The sequence below is a fragment of the Erithacus rubecula genome, assembly GCF_903797595.1.
Source record: "Erithacus rubecula genome assembly, chromosome: 26".
In the NCBI taxonomy this organism is placed as follows: domain Eukaryota; kingdom Metazoa; phylum Chordata; class Aves; order Passeriformes; family Muscicapidae; genus Erithacus; species Erithacus rubecula.
The window spans coordinates 648,085-675,903 of record NC_136678.1 but is presented as its reverse complement, the minus strand read 5'-3'; the positions used below and the strand labels follow the sequence as shown (position 1 = coordinate 675,903).

Sequence of the window (27,819 nt, the reverse complement as noted above, 5' to 3'; positions counted from 1 at the left end):
CAGGATTAACATGCCAGGCATTGTCCCTGCTGGGCCCCACGTTGGGAATTGTTTGCTCCTAAATTTGTCTCTAAAAACATCCCGGGGAACAGGTGTTGCCTGCCCTGCAGTCCTTGTCATGCAAAAGGACACTGGGCAAGGGGCTTTGTGGGGAGCAGTGGGGACAGACAACAGCTTTTCACTGCTTTTCTGGGGAAAACCTCAGAGCCTGTGGGAGGTTGGGAGTTGCTTGAGCATGCCAAGCTGTAGTGCTGCGCTGGGTGGGTAGGGCTGGTCCCTCTCCTTAACGAGGGGACTGCACCTTCCTGTCCCCACCCCAGCTGGCCTGAAGAGTGACTCCTCATTTGCTGCTTTTCACCATCACCCCTGAGTAGCCTGGCCTGGTGAGCTTCACTGTCCTGCTCTGGTGGCTCTGGTGGCTCCCAGGAAGCCCCTTGGGCAATGCTGTCCTGTGTGTGCCCCATTGTGCAGGGGTCAGCATGGCAGCAGCTCCCAGGCTGTTCACAACCCCTGCTCTGCTTTTTCCAGCATCTCTGAAGCTTTGTCACACTGGACAGATGCAAGGCATAGATGCCAGGAGAATCCAGCCCATCCCCATGGCACCACCAGCACTGGTCAGCCTGACCCCAACAACTCAGTGTGAGCAGGTCTGAGCTGGGGGCATCCCAGTGCCCAAAGGGGCCCCAAGGGAGCTGGACAGGGACCTGGGACAAGGGCCTGGAGAGACAGGACAAGGGAAATGGCTTCCCACTGCCAGAGGGCAGGGTTAGATGGGATGGTGGGGAGAAATTCTACCCTGTGAAAGTGGTGAGGAGCTGGACAGGGTTCCAGGATGCACAGGACTGCCCCATCCCTGGCAGTGTCCAGGGCCAGGCTGAAGAGGGCTTGGAGCAGCCTGGGGTAGTGGAAGGTGTCCCTGCCCAGGGCAGGGGTGGGACTGGATGATCTCTAAGGTCTCTTCCCACCCAAACCATTCTGGGCTGATTCCCATGCAAGCAGCCCTGAAATTCTGTGAGCCAAAGAGGGGCTGTGGGTGCCCTGCACTGCAGTGACACACGGTGACCTGTGTGTGTCCCTGTACTGCAGGCAGTGCCCCAGGTGTGAGCAGCAGCCCCAGCACGCCCGGGGCTTGCAGCAGATGCCTGCAGAGGAGGGGATTTGTGCTATTTTTACCGACCACTTGCAGGCAGGGCTGGGATTCAATAGCCCCCAGCAGCCACAGCCCCGGCAGAGAGCAGCTGCACCGGGGCCAGGAGACACCTCCCTCCTGCAGAGCCAGGTAAGGCACTGCCACTGCCACTGCCACTGCCCCGGGTCCCCTCCGGGTGTGCTGCTGGTGGCACAGGCACGAGACCTGATAGAGAGGAACTCCCAGCATGTGAATTTGCCTGAATTTCTCCCCCTCCCTGAGGTGGATCAGACATTTCCTCTGCTCTTGGAGAGAGGGTTGGTGAGGCTGCAATGGGGACAAAGACTTTGGAGCAGATATTTGTCTGGTTTTTTTTCCACAACGTGGCAAACAGGACTGTTTGGGGAGCACTTGCCCAAGAGCTCCAGCCTGGCTCACTGGTGGGAGGTTCAGGATGAGAACAGAGTGTGGAGTTGGGGTAGCTGGAACAGTGCTTGTGGCTTGTCTCCAGCCTCCTGGGATGGTGGAAGATATCAGGATTCACTGTGTTTGGGTTTATGGGATTATTTCCTTTAAGGATTTACATGATCCAGTGGTTCAATAATCTTTATAAACTTTTTACAGCTGGGACAGTGCAAATAGTGCAAAATTAGCTTGTCCAGATCCTCTTGTCTCCATCAGGGAGTGAAGTCTCTCATGGATGCTCGAGATTCAGCTGGAGTCCAAAAGTCCTGGCACTGGGCATTGTTGGGGATGTCTCACTGGCACAGCCGAGTCCTTGCTGTTGTTTGGGAAGCCAATTTAGGACTATTTGGCCCTAAAACGTGACTGACCTTGGTAGAGGTCATGAGCTGGAGGTGTGGTGTGGATTCCACCCCAAGGAATGCTGGGCTCAGCTCCAGAGGGGGACAATGGAAACGCTGAGAAGCTGTGCCCAGTCCTCAGCTCCAGGGAGAGAAAGGCTCCTCTGCCACCCCCCAAAATAAACTGGGGGTTTATTTTGACCCAGCCTGCTCAAGGCACCAGTGCTGCTTGGTGTCCTCTGGGATGTTTGTCACAGCACCAAAAACCTCCACAAAGGCAGGAAACACTATATGTCTGATGTGGGTTGAGGACAAAGAAATTTCTGTCCTTGGGATTTTTCCTTGTAAATCCAGGGATCTGGATTGGGAGGCTCTGAGGGAGATGATTCCTGCTGGGATTTTATTGCATTCCCCCTCCCCAAATTCCATTTATTCAGGACATGTCTCTGGATGAGCTGTAGGGGCATGGGAAGGGAATAGGGACAAGGGGGCAGTCAGGAGGTGCCCTGAGATTTGCTTGGCACAGGCTCCCCACAAACCTGGGAGCAGCTGTGTGAGACCAGCTTTTCATTAATCCCAGTATGAATCTTTGGGGTCTAAAGCAGTTTCCAAATTTCAAAATTTGGGAGGATGCAAAATCATCAAGGCAAAAAATCCCAGCTTGTTCATTTCACTCCTGGAAAATGCTGTTTGAGGGGAAAAAGAAATTTTAAAAAATTTTAAATGGATTGGTATTTCCCCCCACATTTTTCTGCTGCTTGGGCTCACAGGGTGCCACAGCTGCTCAGCACAGGAGGGGGTCAGAGGGGCCAGAGCAGGGTCAGAGGAGAAGCGTGGGCTGGAGCTGCTGCCAGGGCTTGGGATCACCAGGCAAATGCAAAATAGGAAACCCTGAGTGTTTCACCTGGAATGTGGCTGCTGAAGGAACCTGCTCAGCTGTGGGCACTGACTTAGAGAATCCCAGAATCATTTGGGTTGGGAGAGACCTTAAAGCCATCCAGTCCTACTCCTGCCATGGGAAGGGACACCTCCCACTATCCCAGGTTGTTTCAAGCCCTGTCCACCCTGCCTTGGATATTCCAGATTTGGGGCAGCCACAGCTGCTCTGGGCACCTGTGCCAGGGCCTCACAGCCAAGAATTCCTTCCCAATATCCCATCCAACGCTGCCCTCTGGCAGTGGGAGCCATTCCCCCTTGTTCTGTCCCTCCCATCCCTTGTCCAAAGTCCCCCTCCTGCTCTCTTGGAGCCCCTTTAGGCGCTGGAAGGGGCTCTCAGGTGTCCCTGGATCCTTCTCTGCTCCAGGCTGGACACCCCCAGCCCTCAGCCTGGCTCCAGAGCAGAGGTGCTGCCCATTGCTCTGGCACTCCCCGGATGGGTTTTGCCTCTCCCTTCCTCGCTGTTGCCCACGGGAGCTGCAGAACAGGATTCCCTGAGCCGACACAATGGGGGAAGCCCCGAGGCGCCCCCATTTCTCCTGAGATTTCCCCGAGCTGGGGCGGGCGGGAGCAGCTCGGGGCTTGGGCAGAGCCCCGAGAGTGGGAGCCGAGCCCGCCCGTGTCCGGGATGGAGCTGCTTCCCCCGGCCGGCACGGGGCAGCAGCGCTCCTCGGCACGCTCCCTGCGCCCGCGGGTGCCGCTGGCGCTCTGTTCCAGCTTTTCCCTTCCTTTGCAGGGAGCAGCGCACGCCGCGATGCCCGAGCCGTGAGTAGCCGCAGCCCCCTGGGATCCCGCAAAGCCCCGCCCGGCTGCGCTTGTCCCTTCGGGGAGCATCAGCTGGGACACCCTGCCCCAGACCTCTGTGCCATTCCCCTTGCAAAAACTGTCTTTAAATGCAAATTGTTCACCCTTTCAACGTCCCAGTTCACACCTCGGGGCTTTCCTACATCCCAAAATGCGGATCTGAGGGGGGCAGTACCTCTGGCTTTCTGTAGCACACTGTACAAAATGAGACATTCCCTGGTGAGCAGAGAAGGGAGAAACTCCCCGTAAAGCTTTCCTGGAGCAATGGCCTCGGGATGTCCCCACCCTGTGAACTCGGGCAGGATCCAGGCATCCTGACCCACTGAAGTGGGAATGGGGGATGAGGGTGTCTGAACTGCAGGGACTGAGCCGGGCTTGGCACGATGGGCACAGTGCCAGCTCACCTGTCACACCCGAGTGACATTTTGGCTTTCTTAGCTGTGGCCCTGAGCTCCCACTGCATTACCAGAGGGCACCTTCAACTCAGACCTGGCTCACATGCTGGTGACAGCTGTGAGATACAGAATTAAGAGACCAACTGCAACAACACGAGATGCTTTCCTTGACTGTCCCCTCTTTTTTACTCTCATTCTTTGATGCCCTGTTCTCTTCTCTTGTTTTTTCTGCTCCTCCCTGGCTGCTCACCTGCCTGCAGAGAGGTAAGTGCCCTTCCCTTTGGGAAAAAATCTCGGTGCTGCTCTGCATTTGCTGTGTGTTTGTTTTCAAAGGGTGTTTTCTTTCCCTTCCCTTTCCCCTAGAGAAAATCCAAGATCACAGCCTCACGCAAACTCTTGTTGAAGGTGAGTCCCGAGGGCTGGAAACTCCCTGGGGATTGTCTTGCTGGGGGAAAGGAGCCAGGCTGGAGCGTGGGGTTGGTGGGACAGGCACGAGGAACAGCTCAAGGATGGGCTGTGGGCAGCAGCTCCCACCCCACCTTTCTCTTCTCACTCATGTGGGATTTGTGGTCCAAACAAACTGAGGTGGGCAGAGACCCCCACAGCTTCAGCTCTGAAGCCTCAGCTCGTTTGTGCTCCAGCTCAAGCCTGGGAGCTCCCCGGGCTCTGGCTTGGGATAAACATTCCCTGCCCCAGCAGAGCCCAGTGGGACCACGGCCCCCACAGCCCCCAGTGCCCCCCCTGCCCCCAGGGTCCCACACCAAAGCTCTGGGGAGGCTTTGATGTGTGTTTGGGGACAGCACACATCTGGAGGGGGCTGGCACACGAGACTGTCCCATCCTACAGATGCTGTGTGAGTGGCTCAGGGGGAGCCAAGGGCCTGTTCAATTCACACTTCTGCCATTTACTTGTGCTCACAGAGTTTGATGCTGGCCAAAGCCAAGGAAGAGTGGGATCAGGAGATTGTGGACAAGCAGGCAGAGAAGGAGAGGTACCTGTCTGAGCGGGTCACTCCACTGCACACCAGTGGGCTCTCCTTGAGCCAGCTCCAGGTATTCCCCAGGCCCAAGGGTGGAGTGAGCTCCTTGGGAGCGTGGAGGGACCTCCCCCATGGCTCTCCTGTTTTCTTGGCCCCCAGGACCTGTGCAGGGAGCTGCATGAGAAGGTGGAAATTGTGGATGAGGAGAGATACGACATTGAAGCAAAATGCAACCATAACACCCGGGAGGTAGGAGGGAGGACGGGCTGGTTCCTTCTGGAAACTTCCTCCCAGTGGCAGCTCTGGCCTCAGTGGGGAAGTGTCATGGGCCAGGCTGAGCTGGGATATGGGACAGACACCAGGGTTTTCTCAGGGCTGGTATTTGCTCTGCAAGGCACCACTCAGAGCAAGGTTCCCTGCCCAAGGGAGCCCAAACTGTCCTTGGGGTCCACAGAGAGGTTCCCTGTGGGTCTGAGAGCTTCTCGTGGTACAGCTGCCACCTGAGCCCACGCCACCAGCCCTGGCCCAGCTCTGAGCCTGGGTGGGCAGAGCCTGGTGGATGATCTGCAGGAGAGGCGCAGACCCCTCTGGGACTCGGTGCTGGCAGAGCCCAGCGCTTCCCACACGGGCTGTCTGTGCAAGGCAGCCAAGCAGTGACCTCCCACTCCTGCTGCCCTGCCCTGCAGATTAAAGATCTGAAAATCAAGGTTCTTGATCTCCGGGGGAAGTTCAAGCGCCCTCCCCTGCGCCGGGTGCGCGTCTCGGCCGACGCCATGCTCAGGGCTCTGCTGGGCTCCAAGCACAAGGTGTCCATGGACCTCAGGGCCAACCTGAAGTCTGTCAAGAAGGAGGACACGGAGAAGGTGGGTAACTCCTCTGGAGGCTGGAGATGGACACACTTCTAGGGGTGCCCCTGCCCTTCTCCAGGTACCCTGTGTTCACCCCTTATCAGCCTTGTGAGGCAATTCCCCTTGTGGGATGTTGTTCAATTCACACATGTTCCTAGTGCATGGGAACATGTGAGATTCAGGGCTGTGTCTGTGGTTCTCTTCCCTCCCAGAATGTGTGGGGGTCTCTCACCTGGGCCCCCTTGACACCCCTGCTGACCTGCACATACAGAGTCTGATCTTTGATCTTGTAAGGAGCCAGGGGAGCTCCTGTTGGGCACAATAACACCCAGAAAACTCCCAGGGAACTCCCAGACCCAGATTAGATAAAACAGAGCAGCCCAGCACTTGGCCTGAGATAAATGGCCCAGTTCCCACCAGCTTGGCAGAGGTGTGAGAAGGGAAAGTCTCAAAGCCAGTGATGCCCAAACCTGCCTGGGGTGTGCAGATGCCCCTACACCAGCAGATGTGCCTCATCCCCAGGCAGAGCTGGGGATCCCCTCTACCCAGAAGGGTTTCACCAGCTCGTTCCAGCTCAGCAGACTGAATGAGAATTGGGTGAGAATCTCAATTTTGAGCTGTTTTTTTTCATTGTGGTACAGCACTTTTCCAACCCTTTGGGCAGAAAACTGTGCTTACAGCCCTGAGCACCAGGTGGAGAAGGGATCTGAGTTTGTTCTAGATGTGGTGAGATGGTGTTGGGGCACAGCTTGTCATCTACGAATGCTGGGGGTTGACAGAGCAGACACCTGGGCTGCCAGAGCTGCTGTCACCTCCCCTGTCTGCTATGGAAGTGTCTGCAGGCTCCCACTGTCACACCAACAATCCCACTCCCCACCAATGGCTCATAGAAGATGGAGGTGGGAGGGCAATGCAGGAAGTGTTTTTACTTCAGGAAAACATTTGCCCCACTGTGCTTGTGTAAACCCAAAGTCCAAGGTGGTTTCTTCCTCTTAAAGAAATTTTTCTTAGATTATTGAGCCTTCTGTTGCATGAAGGCCACTTGGCCAGGCTTTGGGGAGGGGAGTATCCACATGGAACCAGATCTCCCTGTGGAGATCAGGCTGCTGTTTGCCACCTCCCCAGCCAGCTCCATGTGCAGGGACACATGGCAGAGAGACAGGGGGCAGCTGTGTCCCCCAGCTGAGGGCCCTGTGCAGGGGGAGGGACAGGGCAGGGACAGGGCAGGGCTGCCAGACCCTCATCCCCAGCCTGTCCCAGACCCTGATCCCAGCCTGTCCCAGGCCCTGATCCCAGCCTGTCCCAGGCTCTGATCCCAGCCTGTCCCAGATCCTGATCCCAGCCTGTCCCTGTCCCTGATCCCAGCCTGTCCCAGGCCCTGATCCCAGCCTGTCCCTGTCCCTGATCCCAGCCTGTCCCAGGCCCTGATCCCAGCCTGTCCCAGACCCTGATCCCAGCCTGTCCCTGTCCCTGATCCCAGCCTGTCCCAGACCCTGATCCCAGCCTGTCCCAGGCCCTGATCCCAGCCTGTCCCTGATCCCAGCCTGTCCCAGGCCCTGATCCCAGCCTGTCCCAGACCCTGATCCCAGCCTGTCCCAGGCCCTGATCCCAGCCTGTCCCTCCCCAGGAGCGCCCTGTGGAGGTGGGTGACTGGCGCAAGAACGTGGAGGCCATGTCGGGCATGGAGGGGAGGAAGAAGATGTTCGACGCTGCTAAGTCCCCCACGGGGCAGTGAGAGGTAGGGCCAGGCCCTGATCCCCCTGTACTCCCTCAGCCTCCTGGGCTGTGCCTGGAGAGAGGCAGAAATGCCCCTGGCCCCCCATCCCATGTCCCACCCTTGGCTGGGGTCTGTCCCACAGCCCCCTGCTCCTCTCCTGGTGCTCCCCTCTGGGTGTGCTGCCCGTGCCATCCTCATCCTGTGGGCACTGCTGGCCCCTTCAGGCTGCTGGCAGAGCCCAAAGCTGCCCCCTGCCCCTCTGCCCCCCTGCCCCTCTGCTCAAAGCTGCCCCTGCCCCTCTACCCCCCCTGCCCCCCTGCCCCTCTGCCCCCCTGCCCCTCTGCCCCTCTGTCCCCCTGCCCCTCTGCCCAAAGCTGCCCCCTGCCCCTCTGCCCCTCTGCCCCCTGCCCCTCTGCCCAAAGCTGCCCCTCTGCCCCCCTGCCCCTCTGCCCCTATGCCCCCCTGCCCTCTCCCCCCCTGCCCCTCTGCCCAAAGCTGCCCCTCTGCCCAAAGCTGCCCCTCTGCCCCTCTGCCCAAAGCTGCCCCTCTGCCCCCCTGCCCCTCTGCCCAAAGCTGCCCCTCTGCCCCCCTGCCCCTCTGCCCCTATGCCCCCTGCCCCTCTGCCCAAAGCTGCCCCTATGCCCCCCTGCCCCTCTGCCCCTATGCCCCCCTGCCCCTCTGCCCCCCTGCCCCTCTGCCCAAAGCTGCCCCTCTGCCCAAAGCTGCCCCTCTGCCCCTCTGCCCAAAGCTGCCCCTCTGCCCCCCCTGCCCCTCTGTCCCTCTGCCCCTCTGTCCCTCTGCCCAAAGCTGCCCCTCTGCCCCTCTGCTTTTCTTTCCCACAGGAGCACTGGGAAGAGGACCATCCCCATCCCTGCTGCCAGCCTGCCCCTCTGCTGCTCTGTCCCTTTGTGCCTTTCCCTGAGTTCCCACTGAGCTGAAATACAAGGACAATGGTGTAGAAGGAGACCTGAGCTTTTTCCTTCCAGAGTGCCCTCAGCCCTGCTCCTCCATCAACCACAGGCCATGCTGTCCCCAGGGGCCACTGGCCCCCCATGCCCCCCCAGCCCTGCCAACACTCCAGCAGCAGCAGCTGCTCCCCTGTGGCCCTGCCCAGCAGCTCAGACTGAGAGGGGTCACCCCAGACGTGCCTGTGCAGCCATGTGTGTATTAAAGGACTGTCCTGGGCTGAGGTGGGCTCATCACTGGGGGAGCTGCCCAGGGCCAGGTCACTGCAATGTCCCCATGCTGCCTCTCAGACACCACACTGGGCTCACACAGACTTCAGGCTCCTCCCTTCCAGCTCCAGGGTGCTGCTCATGTCCCACCAGCTCTGCTGAGGCCCCTGCCCCGTTCAGGGCTGTTCTTGCTGAGCCCCAGGGGTGCAGAGCTTCCCATCCCCCAGGCAGGAGGAATACAGCTGCTGCTCTCCAAGCCCAGATTCTGTTGCTTTGGAAAAGCCTTCAGAGATCCAGACACCACCTCCCTCACCAGCTGCTCACCACAAGCACTGCAGGGCAATTGGGGCAGCCCCATTTCAAGGCTTAATTCCAGAGGTGAATCCATATTTCAGCCCCAACATCCCGTGCTTCCCCCCCACCCAACCTCTTCCTGTGTCACAGCCCCCCAAACTGCAGCTGGGCAGTGAAAGCAGCTGGGAAAGTGTCAGCTCATCCTGGAGCAGGGCTGGAGGGGTGAATTAGTGAGAATTCAAACTACATGGGGTGTCCTGACTGGGGCACTGCAGGAGAAGCTCAGCACACACACACACAGCATGCTCTTGGTAGCTGCAGCAGTGCCTTGTCTATGTCCCCAGGGTACCCAGAGGAATTGCAGCACCCACAGATTCAAGCCCTCACCACACCAGGGTTTGTTGCAGCACTCCCCATCCCTTTGGAGTGAGCCTGTAAAGTGCAGAAAATGCAATAAACTGGGAGCAAAGGCCAGGTCCCAGATAGAACTGGAAGGAAACTACATAAAAAGTGTGTGGGCTCTGCACCTTCCCAGGAAAACACAGCATTCCCTAAAGAAAGGGATGGAAAGGATGGCCCCATGCAGATGGCTCCTGCAGGGTTTCCCACAGCAGACTCATGCTCATGGCTGGCAGTGGGAGTGAGGGAGAGGCTTTGGGTAGGTGGGTTTGGGTTTGTCTCCAAGACAGCTGAATTCCTCTGGCATCACATCCCTTCCTTTGGCCAATTCAGGGACACTGAGCCAAGCTGCTCACTGTCCCTGGGCACAGGAGGGTGAGGGAGGAGACCAGTGGGGACACTTCTGTACCCCAGCCAGCAGCACTCAAGGCTGCCGCAGCACCCTGCAGCTCCTTCATGGAGGATTCAAAAAACTCATGCAAACTCTTGCCCAAATCAGGAATGGATCAGAAAGAGGCTGCTGCTGGAAAATTTTCTCCCTTAGCTCACTTCTTTGGGACAGTCCTTGTCCTTCCACCTGACCTTCCATCCCCCAGCACCCTCCTGCAGGACTGCAGCAGTTGCATGGCACACAGAGGCTTTCCTACCCATTTTTTATCTTTTCAAGCTTAATTTGGCCAAGCAGCTGCAGCCTAGCAGGGTGCCAGGACTCCTTTGTCCTCACTCCAGGCACCCCAGCACAGGCTCCAGGCAGGTCCAGCTCTGGGAAGTGTCTCTGTCTTGGCCAACACCAATGACAGCTCCCAGGAGTGACCAGAGACTGTCCCTGGTGACACCCCAGCATCTCCCAGGGCCCAGCCTGCCCCACACTGGAGGCAGAAGGTTTTGGTTGGCAGCTCACACCTCCCAGCTCAGGGAGCACTGCTGAGGTCTGAGATCCTGGGATCTCTCCGGGAATCCCCAGAGGGAACTCACACAGCTCCTGGCAGAGGAAGAAAGATGTGCAGGGAGAGTTAATAACTGTGACCTGACAAACTGGTAGAGCTGGAAAATGCAAGAGAGGTTTCATGGAAACAAAGCCTTCTTCAGGCCTGGAACAGAAGCAGAAAATGGCACATCAGTGGCTGAGAACAGTTCTCTGGGCTTAGTACGATTATGCTAATTTGATGAATAAAAAAGAAGAGTGGAGTTTGTGGGGTGGAGAGGGATGGAAGAGAGATGAAAGTCCATAGGGGTGCTGGGTGCTGTGCACCAGGTCCTGGTCAATGCTGGCCCTGTGCCTGTGCCTGTCCCTGTCCCTGTGCCCAGCTTGTCCTCAGATCCTGCTCACCTGAAACTGCTGCAGAGCCAAACCTAGGGGCTCCCCAGGGTGATTCTGCAGCCCCGAAGGCAGCCAGGTGTGCTCATCAAGGGCCCACATGCCCTTGTCATGGGCTACAGGTGGCTTTGAGGAGCCACCTTGTGTTTTACATTGAGTGAGGATCGAAAAACCCACTCCCAAAACTTTTGCCTCTACAAGACTCCCTATCTTTTCAAGGTATAATGCTCCCCAGTCACTGGATCCCATTTTCATTCCTATCTGGTAGAAAACCACACTGACTGCCATGGAAAAAACAAAGTTTTACAAATTTCAGTTTTATTAGGAACAGAGATAACGTGCAGGGGAAAAAGCTCCCTTAGTGGGACTGCTTCTCCAGGGGAAGATGCAGCAGTCAGCTCTGAGCTCTCCTGGTAGGTTTTCCTCTCCATCTCTGCTCTGGAGCTGCTCCTGTGGCCCTGGGCCAGCTGGGATCCCAGCTCTCCCCATGGCACCTGGCTTCCCTCATCCCACAGCTCTGCAGCCCCATGGCTGTTTCCCTCCCAACAACCTCAGTTTCTGCTCACTGAATTAGAAAGGAGCCCTCCAGTACATTTTTACTGAAAATTCAACCCAAATGGGGTTGCACTCCACAAGGCAGTTCTCAGGAAGAGAGACTTAGGCTGGAGGAGTCACTGGTGTCTCTTTCTAGAAGAACTGGAAGCCAGCCCTGTCTCCTTGAACTGAGCAGAGCCCAGGCCCCACTGTCCTGCAGTTTGCTCCACTGCAGCCTAGACCCCTGAAAGAAAGCAAAGCAAAGTTCTAAAATCTTAAAATTATACAAATTTGAAATTAAATTGGACAGTAAGAAAAAAAAAATATCATCAAGACAGTATGAAAACATTCTGAAAACATCCCTCCTTGGTAGTAATGTGGTTCCTTCCAAGTTACTGGGGCTGTGTGACCTCCTTGCTCAGAGACCTGAACTTTGCCCAAATATTTCCCTGAATATTTGCAGCTCAGCTGGAGGTTGGAGCTGCAAAGGGATGGGAGAAATGTCAGTGGTGATGTGCAGCCTTGGAGTGGGAGGGGGTGAAGTTTATTCCATGGCCTCTGCAGGTGACTGCAGCATCTTGCCCTGCAGAGGGCTGGCACAGGCTGCAGTCCCTCAGGTGAAGGTGAAACATCACCCTGGGACCCCTTTGGGCTCTGGGTGCAGGACCACACCCCATGGCAGGGCCATGGCACAACCCCTGTCACCCCTGACTCATCACAGCCTGTCCTGTGTATGTCCTCTGTAGTGAAAACCAGGAAGGAATTTTCCCCTCCTGGAGCCTCCCAGGCTCAAGGGCTGCACTCAGGGGAGGAGCAGGGCTCAGGGTGAGCAGGGCACATCCCTCTTGTCCAGCTTCTCTTGCTGGGCCTGAGCCTTGTCCCAGTGCTCAGGATTCCTCAGGAATCACAACCAATTCAGGGGTGCCCAGGGACAGGACAAGGAGCCATTGCCACAAACTCTGACATCAACATGAGGAAGAACTTTGTTCATTGGAGGTGCAGAGCCCTGGACCAGCTTCCCAAGGAGGGCCTGGAATCTCCCTCTCTGAAGACATCCCAAACCCACCTGGACACATCCCTGTGTCCCCAGGCTCCCAGGTGACCCTGTCTGGGCAGGGGGTTGGACTGGCTGATCCCCAGAGGGCCCTTCCAGCCCCTGCACCCTGGGATCTGTCACTCCCTGTGCTGTGAGGCTGCAGGTGTCCCAGAGCTGCTGACAGTGAGCCAGGCCTGCTCTGCCCATCACCTGAGAACTTTGCACTGGGATCACTTTTGGGGAATGTCCCTTGTTTGCCATTGTTAGATCTGGAGTGTCACAGGGATGGCATCTGATGTGGAGGCCAATCTGCAGGGAATGGAATGGGAACAATAAGCCCTCTGGAAGGTGGTGCCAGGCAGTTCAGACAATGGAAATTCCTTTCCTAGGAATATTTCCTTTCCTATAAAAGGTTGTGATTTGGCTTGGTTCAGTTTCTGAGCAAGCACCAATTCCAGACCCTTCTACAGAGCTCTCTCTGTACCATCACACACATTTCTCCAAAAGCTGAATATGTTTTAGGGGGAAGGAGAGCCCTGGACCATTCCAGGGCCTGCAGAGCACCATCCCAGGTATGCAGGAAGATCTTCATCTCCTCCCAGAGATTTTAAATGCTGGTGAGACCTCTGGGAGCTATGGCACCACTGCAGTGCTGGGAGGGAGCCAAGCAAGAGGGAAAGCTCCTTTTCCTGGCCATGGAGCCCCATGTCCCAGCTCAGGAGGGAAGCCTGGGAAGAAAATGTTGCTCCACCATGGCAGAGCAGGAGGGATGAGCCTCAGGAGACAGGGAGGAGCTGAGCCATGGCTGAGGGACCATCACAGCAGGGGCGGAGGTGGAGGGTTCACGACTGGGCCTGGGAGAAACTGAGGAATGCAATAATTCCAGCACAGTTGTGGAAACTGGGAGCTCTCCACCACCCTGCAGCCAAAGAAACAGGCTCTGTACTGTGATGAGACACAGGACACTGTTCCCAAGGGAAAAACCAGCCCTGTTGAAACTGGTCTAGCTCCTTAGAGGGTATTAATGAACTCTGCTGATCACACCAGGGGAAGCTCTGGGCTCCTCCTCAGGCAGGTGCAGCTCCCCTGGGCAGAGAAGAGGAGAAGGGTTTGGCCCTGGAGCTTCCCTGCTCCAGGCACATCCTGCACCTCTCCTCCCTCAGCCACAAGCACAGAGCTTCCCCTCAGGTCTGTGAGTCTGGGACAGCAGATGGCACAGCCTGGAGAATGGAGTGGGTGTGGATGAACATCAGACTGGTTCTCTGGGCATCTCTTCCCTCACAGACTCTCTCTGCCTGATTTCATCACCCTCACATCTGAGGACCTGCAGCTTGAGCTGTGCTTTGAGGATGAGGTCAGGGTGGCCTAAATAACTTTGTGAAGGGAAATCCGGTGTGACAAAGTGACTGTTGTTTGCTGAAGGCATCAATGAGCCTGTGGATAAGGATGACCTGGGACACAGGCATTTTCCTGGGTTTCCAGAAGCAAAGACCTTTAGGTCAAGCACAGCTCAGAGGAAAAGTCCAAAGAAAACTAAATAATCAACCAGCAGAGAGGAAACAGTAGTGAGATAACAAACTGCTGATAATTCCTGCAATTTTGTCACAGCAGAGGGGGAGACTGGTGATACAGACATTCAGAAAGATCTGGCAGCACTTGGAGTTCTGGGGATAAAGTGGCAAAGAAGGTTTAGATGGGTATGAAGTGATACATGGGAAAAATCTAGCATGACTTCATCTATGAGATGAGAGGCTCTGGGCTGCTTTACCTCCTTGGGAGTGAAATTTTGGGGTTATGGTGGACATGAAAAATGTGAGGAACATCAGGGAAAACAGGAGGTCCACGGCAGCAAAGATCTCCAGACACGAGAGGTGAATGCTTTGTGCTGCTGTTCAGCCCAGCAGGACCCATCCAAGATAAAGGAGGAGATTTCCAGCAGTGGGGAATAGGCCTTGGGAATTTCTTGCTGAAGGATATTTTCTCTACTGACCATTCTCCTGGGTTTGAGGGAAATGGGGCAAACCTATGGAGGGGAAACCCTCTGAGGGATTTTGAATAAAGAGGAAACTCCGTTCAGCTCCAAAGGTTTTTGAGCTGCAAATAAAGCCCTGGGAAGGGGCAAGTGTCAGTGAGAGGGCAAGTGTCAGCCAGGCTCATCCTCCACCTAATCCCCAGGCACAAAATGCCCATCTAGAATTTCTTCAACTTAATAACCAGAGGAATTGCAGACTGGGAGGTTTTATATTCCTTTGCTGTGTAGATCCTAGCTGGGGGTGTTCTTTCACTGCCACGTTCAGCCTAATCCTTTGGAAAACCCTGCTAAGTCCTGTGCTCCAGTGCTATCCTTTGGCAATGAGTTTTGTGAGCACTGTGCTTGCTGTGCATTAATCACAGAGCTTTTATTGCTCTAGAGGAGCTGCTCATGCTGGACTGCTATATATAGTCTGTCAGCAATTAGCAGGATGCTTGCAAGGTTATTTAAGTAATTTTTTTCCTCTTATGCCACAGCTAACTGAATTCTCTGTATATATGAAAACACTTGAAAGACAGTGATTACTGCAAGAAGAAAGAAGAGCAGAGAACGAGCTTTGCTTGGAGCAGGCGGCTCGTTTGACAGGGCTATCTCCTAGAAATGGGATTTTAATCAGGAACCTTTGATTAAAATGATTGCTCAGGTCATGGCACGCCCCTGTGGGCTGGAAACATGCAGGGCCAGCTCAGCCTCACAAGCAGTTCATTGGGCTGGTGCAGGGATGGATCTCAGTGGGAGCAGAGCTTGTACTCAAGGGGTCTTGGCTGACGCTTCGTGCAGGGAATAGTGCCTGAGTAGTGGGAGCACTGGGGTTGTGGCCATGCTGTGGAAAGATCCAGGTTGGGACCTGGCTCTGCTGTGCCTGGGCTCCCCATCCACCTCCAAGACAATCCCCCACTAAAGGCAGTGTCCCTGTGCCTTCACACCTGCCCTTGGCAGGAGGGGCTGTCCTGTGTAAGGGTGGGGGTCTCGGGGCACAGCCAGAGGGGGGATGGGTTTCATGGGCTGGGTCCAGGTGTGAGATGAGCCTGTGCACACAGCTCCCCTCTGGCATAGGGCACACAAAAATTGGATCCCCCCATGCTCCAGCCCCCTCCCCCTAGTCTCTGCGAGTGCTCGCTGCTGCAGCAAAGCTCATGAATGGGGAGACCTTGACAGCTCCATCCGAGACATCTAGAAAGGGCTGGAAGGAGCAGGGGACCCTCCCAAGCTCTTTGGAAAGGGCTAGACTGCGCCCAGCCGGAGGTGTTTTAATGACTGTTTTGGATCCTCGGGAGCCAACCTCCTCCCACTCAGCCCGGGGTAATTCACCTCCTCCGCCGGGCTGCAGGAGCTGTTGACTGGTGGATTGCGGCTGGTAGAACAGGTTCTCCGCAGGGAGTTGTCTCCGAAACCCTGGGAGACGTGGATGGCCCGAGCCGCGGGTCCCGGCGGAGGCTGGCAGCGGGGAGGGCTCTGGTTTGCGTGGCACTGCCGGGCAGGGCGGCTCTCGGCCCGCGCCGCTGGCACACAAATCACAGCGCTGCCCGGGCCAGGTAGATAAGGAACCATGTGATGCACCGGAGCAGAGCGGGCGGCAGGCAGGGTAAAGGTGCACAGGGAAATAACCTTGCAGGGAGTTCCTCCCTCCCTCCCTCCCTTCTCGGGGAGCAGGGTCCGGGCAGCGCCGATCCCCGCGGCTCCCACGGAGCCTGGATGCCCGCTCGGGTTCGGGGGGCTCTCTGAAATCCGGGGAAGCAGCAATGTCCTTCAGCAGAAGGAACTGGTCCGATCTTTCCAGGTGAGTGCTGTGGATTAATGCTTGACCCTTTTCACCAGGGAGGGGTGAGGGTGGGCTGCTGCGGGCCGAAGGGGCTCGGGGAGGATGGGAAGAGGGGGCAGCTGCCCTGGGAGTGGCGTTTGTTGTTTGCGGAGGTGAGTGCCAGCCCCACGGAGGGCCCGGCGCTGCTGGAGTTTCTTGTGGCTGGGCAAGATCAGAGGCGTTTTTGTTTCTGCTGCCTGGGGAAGCTGAGCCAGGCACAGGAGAATTACCTGGATAAGCATTCTCGCCCCATGCTGGATACATCTTGGGTCTGTTTTGCCTTTCTTTGGGGAACGGACTGTCTGGGCTGTGTCTCCAGACTTGCTCTGAGCTAACTGCGGGCATTTCCACTCCCTCCATGCCCGTGCTGCCCCTGGGTGTGTGTCCTGCTCTGCCCTGCCAAAACTGCAGCCCATCGTGTGCTGAGCAAGCCCTGATTCAGCGGCAGCGGCTAAGCAATCCCTGAGCAATCCCTGAATGTTCCCTGAACAATCTCCGAGTGATCCCTGAACGATCCCTGAGCGATCCCTGAACGATCCCTGAACAATCCCCGCAGCACCGCCCGCTCCCTCGGCTTTCCCAAAGAGTGAGGGGAGGCTCCTGGGCATCCTGGGATGGGTCAGGGGGTCGAATGAAGCTGGAGCAAGGTGGGATCAGCCCAGACCCCCTGCAGACCCCAGCAGAGCCCCACCAGCCTCAGCTGTGCAGGAACAGTGATGGAAACTCAAACAGAGCCACACTGTCCAACAAATCAGAGCAGAAATCCTGGCCCAAGTGGATGTTACGTCTCCAAGACTTAATTGCAAATTTCAGTACTGGATGTAAGAACGGAGAGTTCATAGAATCCCAGAATAGTTTGGGTGGGAAGGACCTAAAAGCTCATCCCATTCCAACCTGGTGCAGGGGCACCTCCCACTATCCCAGGCTGCTCCAAGCCCCGTCCAACCTGGCCTTGGACACTTCCAGGGATCCAAGGGCAGCAACAACTTCTCTGGGCACTCCCTGCCAGGGCCTGCTCACCTTCACTGTGAAAAACTTCATTATTTTAGTTGAGACCCCACTGCTCAGAGGCCACCAGTTCTCAGCTGCCTCTGCCATGGGTGGGACAGATCCAGAGGCTATTCCAGCCCTGTCCAGATCCATCTCTGAGCCACGGACCTACCCCAACACCAGCCCAGCTGGGTCCTGCATCCCGTGTGCTTCCCAACCCCAGAAGGCATTTTCTGAGCTCTCCTGAAATGAGGCAGCACTGAAACAACAGAAATGTCAGAAATCTCTGTGCTAATCATTGACAGGGCAGGAGAGGACAAAGCAGGGACACTTGCCAAAGATTTTTACTCATCTCTTTTGAGTTAAAGAAGGTAAAACAGCAAAAAATAAATCCCTCTTTTAAAAGAGAAGAGAAAAATTGGCAGAGCAAATCTATAGCCTGATGGGCGGATTGCTTAATTACAAAAACCAAGGAGCTGCCTGTGGATAGTGCCAGGTTTTGTGCTCCCTCAGAAGGAGCTACGGTAATTCAAGACAGGAAAATCCCATTTTCACTTTGAAGTAGACTGTCCGTGTAAAATCAAAGAAGTACCCGGTCGTCATGAGGATATAACTGGCATTAGTGCTCCGGGCTGTCACTGCTTGAGGGACAGGAGTGTAGAAGTACCGGGATCTGTGTCCCCCCCACCCGGGACCTGCCGGCTGGGAATGTGCGTGGAGGGATGGCTGGCCCGGGGCTGTGCGAACACGGGCACGGAGCGGGGCTGTGCCAACACGGGCACACGGGCACGGAGCGGGGCTGTGCCAACACGGGCACGGAGCGGGGCTCTGCCAACACGGGCACAGTGCGGGGCTGTGAGGACACCGGCAGAGAGCGGGGCTGTGAAGACACGGGCACGGAGCGGGGCTCTGAGGACACGGAACGGGGCTGTGCGGACACGGGCACAGAGCGGGGGTGTGCCAACACGGGCACGGAGCGGGGCTGTGAGGACACGGAACGGGGCTATGAGGACACGGGCACACGGGCACGGAGCGGGGCTGTCCCACTTGGGGATACTCCCTGGGCACATCGCAGACTTCGGCAGCCCCTTCTCTGTCGGTACCAAGCACCGGAGAGCGCCAGGAGCTGCCCCGCTGTGCCCGAATGCTGTTGGGGCTGTTCGGCTGTGGGGCAGTGGGAGGGAAGGGCACAGCCTGGCACTGTCCTGTCCTGTCCCCAGCCCGAGCTCTCAGCCGGGTCCTGTGCCCCCGTCGCGCTCCGCTGCCCCGAGCAGGAAGAACAGAAGCCGCAAATGCTCGCGGGGGGTAAAGCGGATTAATTTATGACCGGCTGTGATTACTCAGTAACTCGGAACCAGCCGTGAGTCCCCGCGGCCGCGCTCGCTGTAACGTGGCCCTGCCCCGCTGACTTTTGCTAAAAGTCAAAATCATGGCAAAGTCTGAGCCTGGGTGACGCTGGACGGAACTGGGATGAGGTCTTGGGATGGACCCTGCCCAGGGAGGCTCTGTTGGGGTGCCGGGAGCTCCGGGGAGTTCCCTGCAGTGTTTGTGGCTGATTGAGGGCTCCTGTTGGGGGAGATGAACGTGGCTCTCAAAAGCTCCATCCGGCTAATAAAAATATTTTCCAACACAGTTCATGCAATGGCACAGAGGGTGGGCAGGTTTGGCACAGAGAGGATGGCAGAGCTGGTGTTTTCCAGACAACTTTTTAATCTGAGTGGTGTTTTATTAAAAGTAAAAACAAAACAGAACAAAACAAAACAAACAAACAACAAGAAAAAGAAAAGAAACCCCCAAAACTCCCAACAATTCACATTTGGCTGGTGCAGAATAAAATGCTCAAAGATTATTCCAAACCTTGTCTTTTGGCTCAGTCCGTGATCATAAACAATTCCTAGTCCAGGCACGTGCAGGGGGGAAGAGGAGCCCTGCCAGCCCCAATCCCCATGCAGAGCCTCCCAGCAGTTGTCTCCAGCTTCTGATACTTTTGTATCTGAGGCTTTTTGCTCTATAAAAATTAAATTGCTGTCACCACAACTTGGTTTTGGCCTAAAATCTTGTGCCATAGTGTTTACCCTTCCAGTTTGTGTGGTTGGAGTCTGTGTGGTAGCTCAGGGGTCCTGGTCTGGCTGAGTTCCAGGTTCAATATTCTTCCTCTGGAAGGTTTACTTAGTATAGGGATTCCTTTGAAATGAGAAGAAGATAGGAGTTGAGAAGTCAAGTGCTTGCCTTGGAAGGGCCTGCATCAGCTGGGTGGAGTGAGAGCACTTTGGGACACTTGGCTCATGCTGGCATCACTCTCCTCCAGCAAGATGACTTCTGTCAGCCCTTTGGCCTTGCCCACGGTGTAGCAGCTCCTTACTTGTCTGGCACCAGGGCTTCAGGGTGCCCAGGCAGCTCAGAACCTGCCCATGTCCCTGTGCTTGCTCCACACAGCCTGGCCAGGCAGAGGACCCTGGAGGATGAGGAAGAGCAGCAAAGAGAGCGCCGGAGAAGGCACCGGAACCTGCTGACATCCACATCCACAGATGAGGAGCCTGCCAGCCCTGCCAAAGACTCCAGCCCTGCCAAAGACTCCAGCCCTGCCAAAGACACCAGCCCAGCTTCCAGCAGGTCTGTGGGCTCCTGCTGGCACTGGCCTTGCTCCTCCACCGTGCCCTGGCACCTGCTGCTGTGGTGGGTGGGAATGGCTCCTGGCTGAGGGAGGAGCTGTGCTTGGGAGCCCTTGGGAGCAGGGATGGGCTCCCCAGGAGGAGCACAGGGTGGGGATGTCTCAGGTGGGCTCCCCATGGCTCAGGAGCAGGAGTGCTGGGGGAGGGCTGGGGCCAGGGCTGAGCTCAGGTGGGATGTGCAGCAGGCAAGGGGTGCCAGTTTTGCAGAACAGGAGAGCAGAGCAGGCAGAGCCTGGCTGACTGTGCTGCCCCTCTGAACCTCACAGTGATGCTGTGGGACCTTTGCTGAAGTGGGGATCTGACCCAAGGGCTTTCAGTGGTGCTTCCAAAGTCCCTGGCTGCAGGGAGCTGGGCTTTGGAGGTGCTCTGGGACCAGGCTGCCCTTACATAACCTGATCCACTCTCTAAATTGATCCTGTAAGTGTCCAGTATTTAGGGGCTTGTGTCCACAGTGAGGCTCCCACTCCAGAGGTATTTCTGTGTTTCAGACAGGATGGAGTTAGGATGCTTGGGTTGGATATGGGGTGGATGAGGGCTGGCCATGACTAAAATGAACCAGGTAGGAAGGACAAGTTCCTCTTCCCTGGTGCTGACAGGCTGGCCATGTGGTGACTGCAATTCAGGAGGAGGGCAAATGTTATCCCATCTCCTTCCCAATCCTGGGAGTGTGCAGGCCAGGTGTCCTTCTCTCCAGACCTTGTGCCTGCTTGCCCCAGGGAATGAGGGGAACACAAGTTGTGTTGGGACAGAGCAGCTGACACTTCCCACTTAAAATCGGTGGGATTTTTCTTAGTCCAGTGAAGAGTCACACTTCTTATCCAGCAGCAGACCCAGCACTCTACTCTGAGCCTGGATCTCCTTGGCACAGGACTTGATGGATGCTGGTGTCCTGGGACAAGGCTGCAGAAATGCTTCATCTCTATGATAAAAGGGAAAAAAAATAATTTTACCAAACTTTTTCTCAGACAGCTGAACTGGGGTGATGGGGATGAGAGTGGCTGCAAGCTCTGGTCTGCAGGGAGGACTTCAGGATGTTGGTGGGAATTTTATGTCCCTCTCCAGAGCCTTTTGCCTCACTTGCAGCATGAAATCCACCCCTCTAGCTCCAGATGCTAAGGTTGTCATACCATGTTTTTCCTATCCCTAGACCTCCATCCCTGGTGAAGCCGCAGTCTCCAGAGGATGGGGAGGAGCAAAAACTCTCGGAGGTGCTGAAGACACAAGAAGGGAGAAGAACGAGGTGCCTCCCAGCTGTGTCTGAAAAGCTGCGGCAGGAGAAGGAGCAGAAGGAGGCAGGGGTGGGAGAAAGCTGCCCGGAGAGAGGGCCACAGCCCTGTGGGAGGCAGGAGAGCAGCCGGGCTGCAGAGCGGGCTCAGGAGGCTGCCAGGGACAGAGGGGATCTGCCAGGAGACAAGAACCTGGAGCCAGCCCCTGAGAGGAAGGTGGTGGTGAGGGCACGGCTCCAGGACAAAGACCAGGGAGCGGGGACTCCTCGGGGGGAGCAGAGGAAGGAGGCGAGGGAGCCGCCGGAGGTGGGGAGCTGCCGGCTCCGGGAGGTGAAGATCCTCACCAGGGTGGGAAACCGCAGCACGGATGAGAAAACCCCAGCGGTGACCTCAGCTCCAGAGCAGCAGGTGAGCAGCAAGGCATGGGGCACCAGGCCTTTGGGGGAGGGGTCCTAGAGAGGACTCCAGAGAGAGGGACAGCCCAAAAGTACCAGGAGGGAAATGGGACCTGAAGGATTTTGGAGAAGGTTTTTCTGAGAGCTGCAAAGAGTTGGTGGATGGGACACCATCACCTTCCCCTCCCTGGTCTGTGCTGTTCTGATCACCTTCTCCAGCAAGTCCCTCTGATTGCCATCATGGTGACACTGAAGAGCTGTTTGGGACTCTCTATGTCCAACTGAGACAGGAAAGGTTTTGATCTCAAACTCCAGCCTCCAACCCAGCTCCCACCCTGACTGCTCAGCTCCTGCACCTCAGTGTTCTCTGCAGAGACGCATCTGAGGTTTCCTTTTTCCTCAGCAGCCATCCAGGAACCCCTCAAAGCAGGTAATCCAGCTGTGCCCTCCCCAGGATGAACCTGCAGAAGAGCCAGACCCTTCTCCAACTCACGTCACCTTCAGCAGTTCCATCCGACGGGCCAGCCCAAGAACCGTCTCCTTTCGGGTAAGGGCTAAAGCAGGTGGGGAAGGGTTCCATTGAGGCAGTGGAGGATGGGGGGAAGGAAGGATTGCTTTGACTTCTGGGTTATGTGCACAGAGACTGTTCCCAAAAGTATTTTTTAAAATTTACCCTTGTTCTGGGCACTGCAGTCCTGTCTGACTCTGTGTCTGACTGAAGGCATGTGAGGATGAACATGTCCAGTTCATCCACCTTGTGCTGGCCAGAAAACTCATGGCAAGTGATGAGAAAACAGGGAGCTCATTGTCCTCAGAATTTTCAGAGCTACAGGAATTACCATCCACCTTCCAGCCTTTCCAGTCTTATGTGAAAGCACAGGATAAAAATAACATCCATCCTCCCTCTCATCCCATGTTATAGTCTCAGAATATATTTCATTTCAAAGGAGATCTCTGGAATAAAGTAATTGAAGAGGCTGGGAAAAGGAAAACCAAAAACAAATCAAGATTATCACTGCTGTGAGTCAGGGCTGACTAGCTACACTTGATTGACTTCCATGAGGCTTTATTGGGAATAAAACTGTTATCACCATAAAGTGTCTATAGTCTGGGGAGCTTTGAGATATGAGATAAGCTCTGGTGTGGATGCAAATGGAGCTTTCCTGGGGGAGATCAGTGAGATAGTGTCTTCCATGCTTATCTTGGATAAACAAAGTTCTCTGTGGATCTCCTCTCCTTGTGTCTTCCAGATCATCTCCAGGAAGCAGAAAGAGAGCCAAAGCCCTCTCACAAGGAGGTCAGTACCTCTCATCATGTTGCTTTGGACCTGCTGGGCAGGAATTGTCATCCTTTGTTTTCCAAGGGAGGAGGTGATGGGGGCTGACAGGCCTGGCAGAGATCTGCTGGACATTGGTCCCCAGGGTGCTGGACTGGGCAGGCAGTGATGCTTGGCAGGGGACAGGACAATGTCCAATGTGCAGCTTGCATCTGAATGAGATCCTGGAATCACAGAATGGTTTGGGTTCCAAGGGACCCTAAAGATCTCATTCCAACCCCTGCCATGGGCAGGAACATCCTCTGCTCTCCCATGTTGCTCCAGTATTCCCCAGCAAGCTCCCACTGTCTCCTGAGTCATGTAGTTCCATGTTGGTGCTTGTGTCTGCACAGGCCCTTTCCATGGGGACATCAAAACAGGTCCATGAGCAGCCTAATCTGGCTTTGGTGACCAGATCAAGGGACCTCCACCCCTCTGTGGGCAGGTGCATGCTGTAGGTACAGCTACACTGACACTGGGGGCGATGCAGTTCAGAGCTGGCAGAGCTGAACCCAGGGCAGGCTGAGGAGCTCTCAGATATTCCAGTGTTCAGTTTGGCCCTGGGAAGGTGGTGACACACAGAGATCTTGGTCCCCAGCAGGGAATGGACTGCTTGGCTCACCTGGCAGATAGGTGCAGGAGTGCCTGGGTGGGACAGGTGCAGCTCCCCTGGACCATGGGCTGAGTCCCAGGAGATCCTGGTTTCAACTCTTCCCTCTTCTTCACCAGTGCGAGTCTGAGGATCCCAGGCAGCAATAGCACCATTGGGGAGAAGCTGGAAAAGTACAACTCGGCTGTGCAGGTACCAAAGGTCCTTGGCAGAGCCAGGCAGGGTGGGAAGGATGTGTGGGGAGACAGAGAGGTGAAGCCTGGAGCTCAATGAGGAGGGAAGGGCCTGAGTTGCACCAAATACCAGAGCTGATGGGATGAGGGGTTGGTCCCAGGCAGGAAAAAGGATTGGCCTCAGAGTTTTAGGAGCAGGGACCCTTGGAGGGGATCCAGGGGTGCTGTGGTGCATTGGGGGAAGCAGGGCACAAGGCTGTGAGCTGGTGATGGGCAGGGAGCACCAGACCCCAGGGGGCTCAGGGTGTGAGCCAGAAGCTGGACTCTGCTTTTCACCCTGTGCAGCACAGCCCTGCTGACACCCCTCTCTCTCCCAGCGCTCGGAGGGGGTGAAATCCTCCGTGCCTGTGCAGAAGAGTCGCCTGCTCTCCTCGGAGGGGGTGGCGAGCAAGCGCAACTTCTTCGAGGGAAGCGCTCCCGGCAAGGCGGAGGCGGCGGCGCTCAGGAAGGTGAGCGAGGCAGGAGCTGCGCTGAGCGGGGGGCTCCGAGCGCTCCTGTGCTGGGGCAGGCGCCGGGGCCGGCAGATTTCCCCTCTCCCGGCACCAGCCCAGCCTGGCAGGCTGCTGCACGGACTGTGGGTGCCAGGGCTGCGTGCGGGCGCGGGAGCTGCCCCGGCGCTGTGCGGGTTCCTGCCGAGAGCTGGAATTTGAGGAGCTGGGATGGAGCCAGTGTGTGGGTTGGGCTCTGCCCGCTGCAGCTCCGCGCTGTCTCCCCGTGCCCTGCAGACTGGGCCGGGTTACATTCGTGCAGAGGGAGAGCTGCTGCTGTAACCCCGGTGTCCCTCTCTGTGCCTCAGGACAACCTGAAGATCCCAGGATCGGTGACCTCCCGCATTAATCTGTGGATCAGCCGGGCTCAGGAGCCTGCCAAGGAGGAAAACAGCAAGGTACCAGCCTGTGTCAGCCTCAAGGGAGAGCCCTGAGACCAGTCAGTCTCACGGGACACGGTGCTGCACCTCGGGGCGGGGTTGAAGGGAGGAAGGGCTCTTGGCTGAAGCTGTTAAAGGGTTTGAGAGCAGTTTAGCCAGGTTTGGAGTCTCTGAGCTGCAGGGCCACCATGATGAGATACCAGGGCTCTACTTGTTGCCATGTCCTGACTGTAATCCCAAAATTCCCAAGATGGCTGATTCCAGCCCTTGGTGGGTTGAGGAGGGAGCAGGAGCCAGCTGGGAGCATGTCCCAGGACACACAGGGGTACTGACCCTGCCACCCCAGCAGGATCCCATCTCTGCCATCCCATCTCCTCTGTCTGGATGAGCAGCTCTGCCTGGAGGCCAGTGGGAGAGGAGCTGTGTGCTTGACCCTTTGGCTCTGAGGAGCTTGAAGACTTGTGTGTGCTGGGAGAGGTCCAGGTGCATGAAGGGTCTGTGGGTCACCACATCTGCACATGAAACCAGCCCTCAAAACTAGGGGGTCTTGTGGCTGTGGGTGCAAAATGCCCAGCCAAGGGGACTCAGAGGTCATACCATGGCTACTCCCTGGACGTGTTCAAGAGAGGGACAAGACAGCCTTTGGCCCCAGGGTGGTTTGGTGTTCTTGTAAAGGACAGGCTCAGCAGGTCCTGGGCAGGTCGCACTGCTCACAGCAGGGAGGGCTTTGGCCACCTGGCCCAGGAGGCACAGCTTAAATCCAGCCCTGCAGCCAGGGAAGGTGAGTCCAGGCTGAGCTGGGAGATCAACCCTGCCCAGATGTGTCTGTGCCAGGCAGCTGTGCCAGCAAAGGGTTTGCCCCTGGGGTCACTCCTGGGGAAAGCCTGCAGCTCCTTGATCAGTTCTCCTTTAATAGCACTTGCTCCACTTCTGTGGCTGGAGCTGCACTTGGCTTTGAGGGTCTCCTAGGTGCAGGATCCCAAAGATGGCTGCTTTTACCTGGACAAGGTTTGAATACGGTCAGACCAAGGCAATGCTGCACACAGTGTATGGGGAAAACTTTCCCCTGTCACTTCTGACTCTTGTTTGCAGGAAATCCGGAGAATCAACAGCCTGGCAAAGCGAGAGATCTGGATAAAGCAGCCTGGAGACACCTCTGGAGACACCAAGGTAATTATGGAGCTGCTCTGAAACCTGGTGCATCCTCTGAGGCTGGGATAGAGCCAGGATATGGGGGGAGAGGGGACCCTATGACTTTGGGGAGTCAGCAGGAGGGGATAACAGGAGGCATCTGTAAGGGAGAGAAGGACTGTGGTTTGGGAGGTGAAGGGAAGTGGCCTATGGCAGGATTTAGAGATTCCTGCCTGCCCCATCCCCTGCTGGGGACAGCCTCTCTTGTGGTTAGAGCAGCTGCATCTGAGGGGGCTGCAGCTTCAGGCACAGCCTCAGTGGTTCCCACTTTCTTTTTCCAGTTGCAGTAACACCAGCTGTGGTGTCAGACCATCTGGGAAAAACTGGTTTGCTCTGAAGATCAAAGCCCAGCCCTACTCAAACTGTCCAGCAGCCACTGCCACGAGTCCCCTGTGCCACGTGTGGGTGCAGCCCAGGTCATGGGGTCCTCTGCTTGTGGGATGGGAAGGAAGAAGCCTGGAAGAGTCTTCCTGTGCCCTCAGCCCCCACTTACTACCTGTCTGGGGGTGCCCAGGCCTACAGGCTCCCCACAGATGCTGAAGGCAAACTCCTGCCTTGTTTACCCACCACATGTTGCTGTTCTGTTCTTGATCTCTGCCCCAGAACTGCCCTGGCAAAGGGGATCCCACACACAGCAGCTGGAAGATGTCAGAGGGGCAAGAACCCGCCTGGCCAAGGGAGCTGCAGCTGCACATCCATGGACCATGTTGGTCCCTGCTGCCTGGGGCAGGTGGGGCTGGCAGGTGTCACCCCCTGCCAGGCTGTCACTGCCAGAGTGACCCAACCAGAGGCTGATGTTTGTGAAGTCACACGAGTGCTCAGAGATGTCTCATGGAAGAAGGGGGGACTTGGCCCTGATAGCTGAACCAGAGTTGTCCTTGTCACTGCCATCCCTGCCCCTGGCAGCAGTGATCCAGGGAGGGACCATGGCCACAGCCCTGTTTGGGGGAGTTCATGGAGCTGAGTGCCCTGTGCTGGTCTCTGTTTCCCTCTTGCCCTTCCTCCTGAGCCCTTTGCTGTGCAGCCCCTGATCCTGCATTCCCTGGGCTGCTGAGCCCACCCAGCAGGGATGGGGGATGCTTTCTCGATGCCTTTAGGGTGGCTTTATGGTGCCATGGGCTCAAATTCTCCTTTTGGGGCCATTTTTGAGGGTTGGATTGTGCATTGATCAGCCACCGTGGTGACAAATTCAGTGTGGGAATCTGCTGCTGCCCCTGGAGCTGATTCTGCTTGTTAGGCTTGGGAAAGGACTTTGGCTTCTCCGTGCTTTTGTTTGTTTGTTTGTTTTTTCCTAATAAAAGTTGCTCTTTCTAAGACACCGCAGGTCACCTACTGCTGGTGTGGGACTGGAAACTGTTCCCTTCTCCCTGCAGGGGGAAAATAGGGAAACCCCCGAATCAGACACATCCCGGGGGGTTAAGAACAGACTCTTCCCTTTCATTGCAGCATCCCGAGCTCGGAGCAGCGCCGGGCCCGGGCGGAGCTGCCTGGCAGGCTCTGCTCCCGCTCTGTGACAGCGCTGCCTTATCAGCGTCCCGGCCCGGTGACAGCTGGGCTGGCTTGTGTCAGCCCCTCGGGCACTCACGTATCTCGCTCCGCAGGGTTTAAAATAGCAAATCTTTGAGGCCACACAATAGCTTGGGCTTATATGGGCTCCTGGGGGGAAGGGGGAGCGGCGGAGGGGGCCAGGGCCGCGGCTGCCGAAATAGCAGCTCACAAGTGTTGCATTCCTCGCTGGGCGCCGGGCGCATTCCTGCGGCGCTGCCCGCCCCGGGGTGGGCGCTGGAGCCCCCTTAAAGCCTCCAGCCCCAAAGAGCCTTCCCAGACCCCGGCGGCTCCCCGCGCTCCCCGGCAGCAGCGGCGCCCAGCTACGGCCGGGCGTGCTCAGGTAGGGCCGGGTGTGCTCAGTTAACCTGGGTGCTCAGTGGTGGTGTGCTCAGGTAGGGCCGGGTGTGCTCAGTAACTCTGGGTGTGCTCAGGTAGGGCTGGGTGTGCTCAGGTAGGGCCGGGTGTGCTCAGTTAACTCTGGGTGTGCTCAGGTAGGGCCGGGTGCTCAGGTAGGGCCGGGTGTGCTCAGGTAACTCTGGGTGTGCTCAGGTACCGGGTGTGCTCAGGTAGG

At 56.7% G+C, this 27,819-nt stretch overlaps 2 protein-coding genes across 4 annotated transcripts; both read left to right on the top strand.

Annotated features, from left to right (window-relative positions):
• Positions 1-3,605: 3,605 nt before the first annotated feature.
• On the top strand, positions 3,606-8,516 carry TNNI1 (troponin I1, slow skeletal type). 2 transcript variants are annotated; one of them, XM_079327438.1, is made up of 7 exons: positions 3,606-3,633; positions 4,431-4,472; positions 4,988-5,119; positions 5,206-5,295; positions 5,733-5,909; positions 7,522-7,632; positions 8,454-8,516. In XM_079327438.1, exons 3-6 carry the CDS (start codon positions 4,994-4,996, stop codon positions 7,627-7,629), a joined length of 501 nt encoding a protein of 166 aa, XP_079183564.1. In that variant the 5' UTR covers positions 3,606-3,633; positions 4,431-4,472; positions 4,988-4,993; the 3' UTR covers positions 7,630-7,632; positions 8,454-8,516. The 2 variants fall into 2 exon arrangements, with proteins under 2 accessions (XP_079183564.1, XP_079183563.1); XM_079327437.1 differs by lacking the exon at positions 3,606-3,633 and adding an exon at positions 3,993-4,331.
• Positions 8,517-15,966: 7,450 nt separating this feature from the next.
• On the top strand, positions 15,967-27,012 carry LAD1 (ladinin 1). Of its 2 annotated transcripts, none has more exons than XM_079327375.1 (10): positions 15,967-16,179; positions 19,627-19,803; positions 21,010-21,496; positions 21,890-22,030; positions 22,734-22,780; positions 23,528-23,600; positions 23,959-24,090; positions 24,438-24,527; positions 25,602-25,679; positions 25,982-27,012. In XM_079327375.1, the coding sequence occupies exons 1-10, from the start codon at positions 16,142-16,144 to the stop codon at positions 25,988-25,990; spliced, it is 1,272 nt and encodes a 423-aa protein (XP_079183501.1). In that variant the 5' UTR covers positions 15,967-16,141; the 3' UTR covers positions 25,991-27,012. The 2 variants fall into 2 exon arrangements, with proteins under 2 accessions (XP_079183501.1, XP_079183500.1); XM_079327374.1 differs by having other exon boundaries at positions 21,887-22,030; positions 25,982-26,116.
• Positions 27,013-27,819: the final 807 nt, after the last annotated feature.

Excerpts from the sequence above, each read along its gene's own strand:
- LAD1 (XM_079327374.1), top strand. The coding sequence starts at position 16,142 with ATGTCCTTCAGCAGAAGGAACTGGTCCGATCTTTCCAG. Across the intron at positions 19,804-21,009 it reads ACCAGCCCAGCTTCCAGCAG|ACCTCCATCCCTGGTGAAGC; the intron begins GTCTGTGGGCTC and ends TCCTATCCCTAG. Across the intron at positions 24,528-25,601 it reads CCAAGGAGGAAAACAGCAAG|GAAATCCGGAGAATCAACAG; the intron begins GTACCAGCCTGT and ends TCTTGTTTGCAG.
- TNNI1 (XM_079327437.1), top strand. The coding sequence starts at position 4,269 with ATGCCCTGTTCTCTTCTCTTGTTTTTTCTGCTCCTCCCTGGCTGCTCA. Across the intron at positions 4,473-4,987 it reads CACGCAAACTCTTGTTGAAG|AGTTTGATGCTGGCCAAAGC; the intron begins GTGAGTCCCGAG and ends TTGTGCTCACAG. Across the intron at positions 5,296-5,732 it reads GCAACCATAACACCCGGGAG|ATTAAAGATCTGAAAATCAA; the intron begins GTAGGAGGGAGG and ends CCTGCCCTGCAG.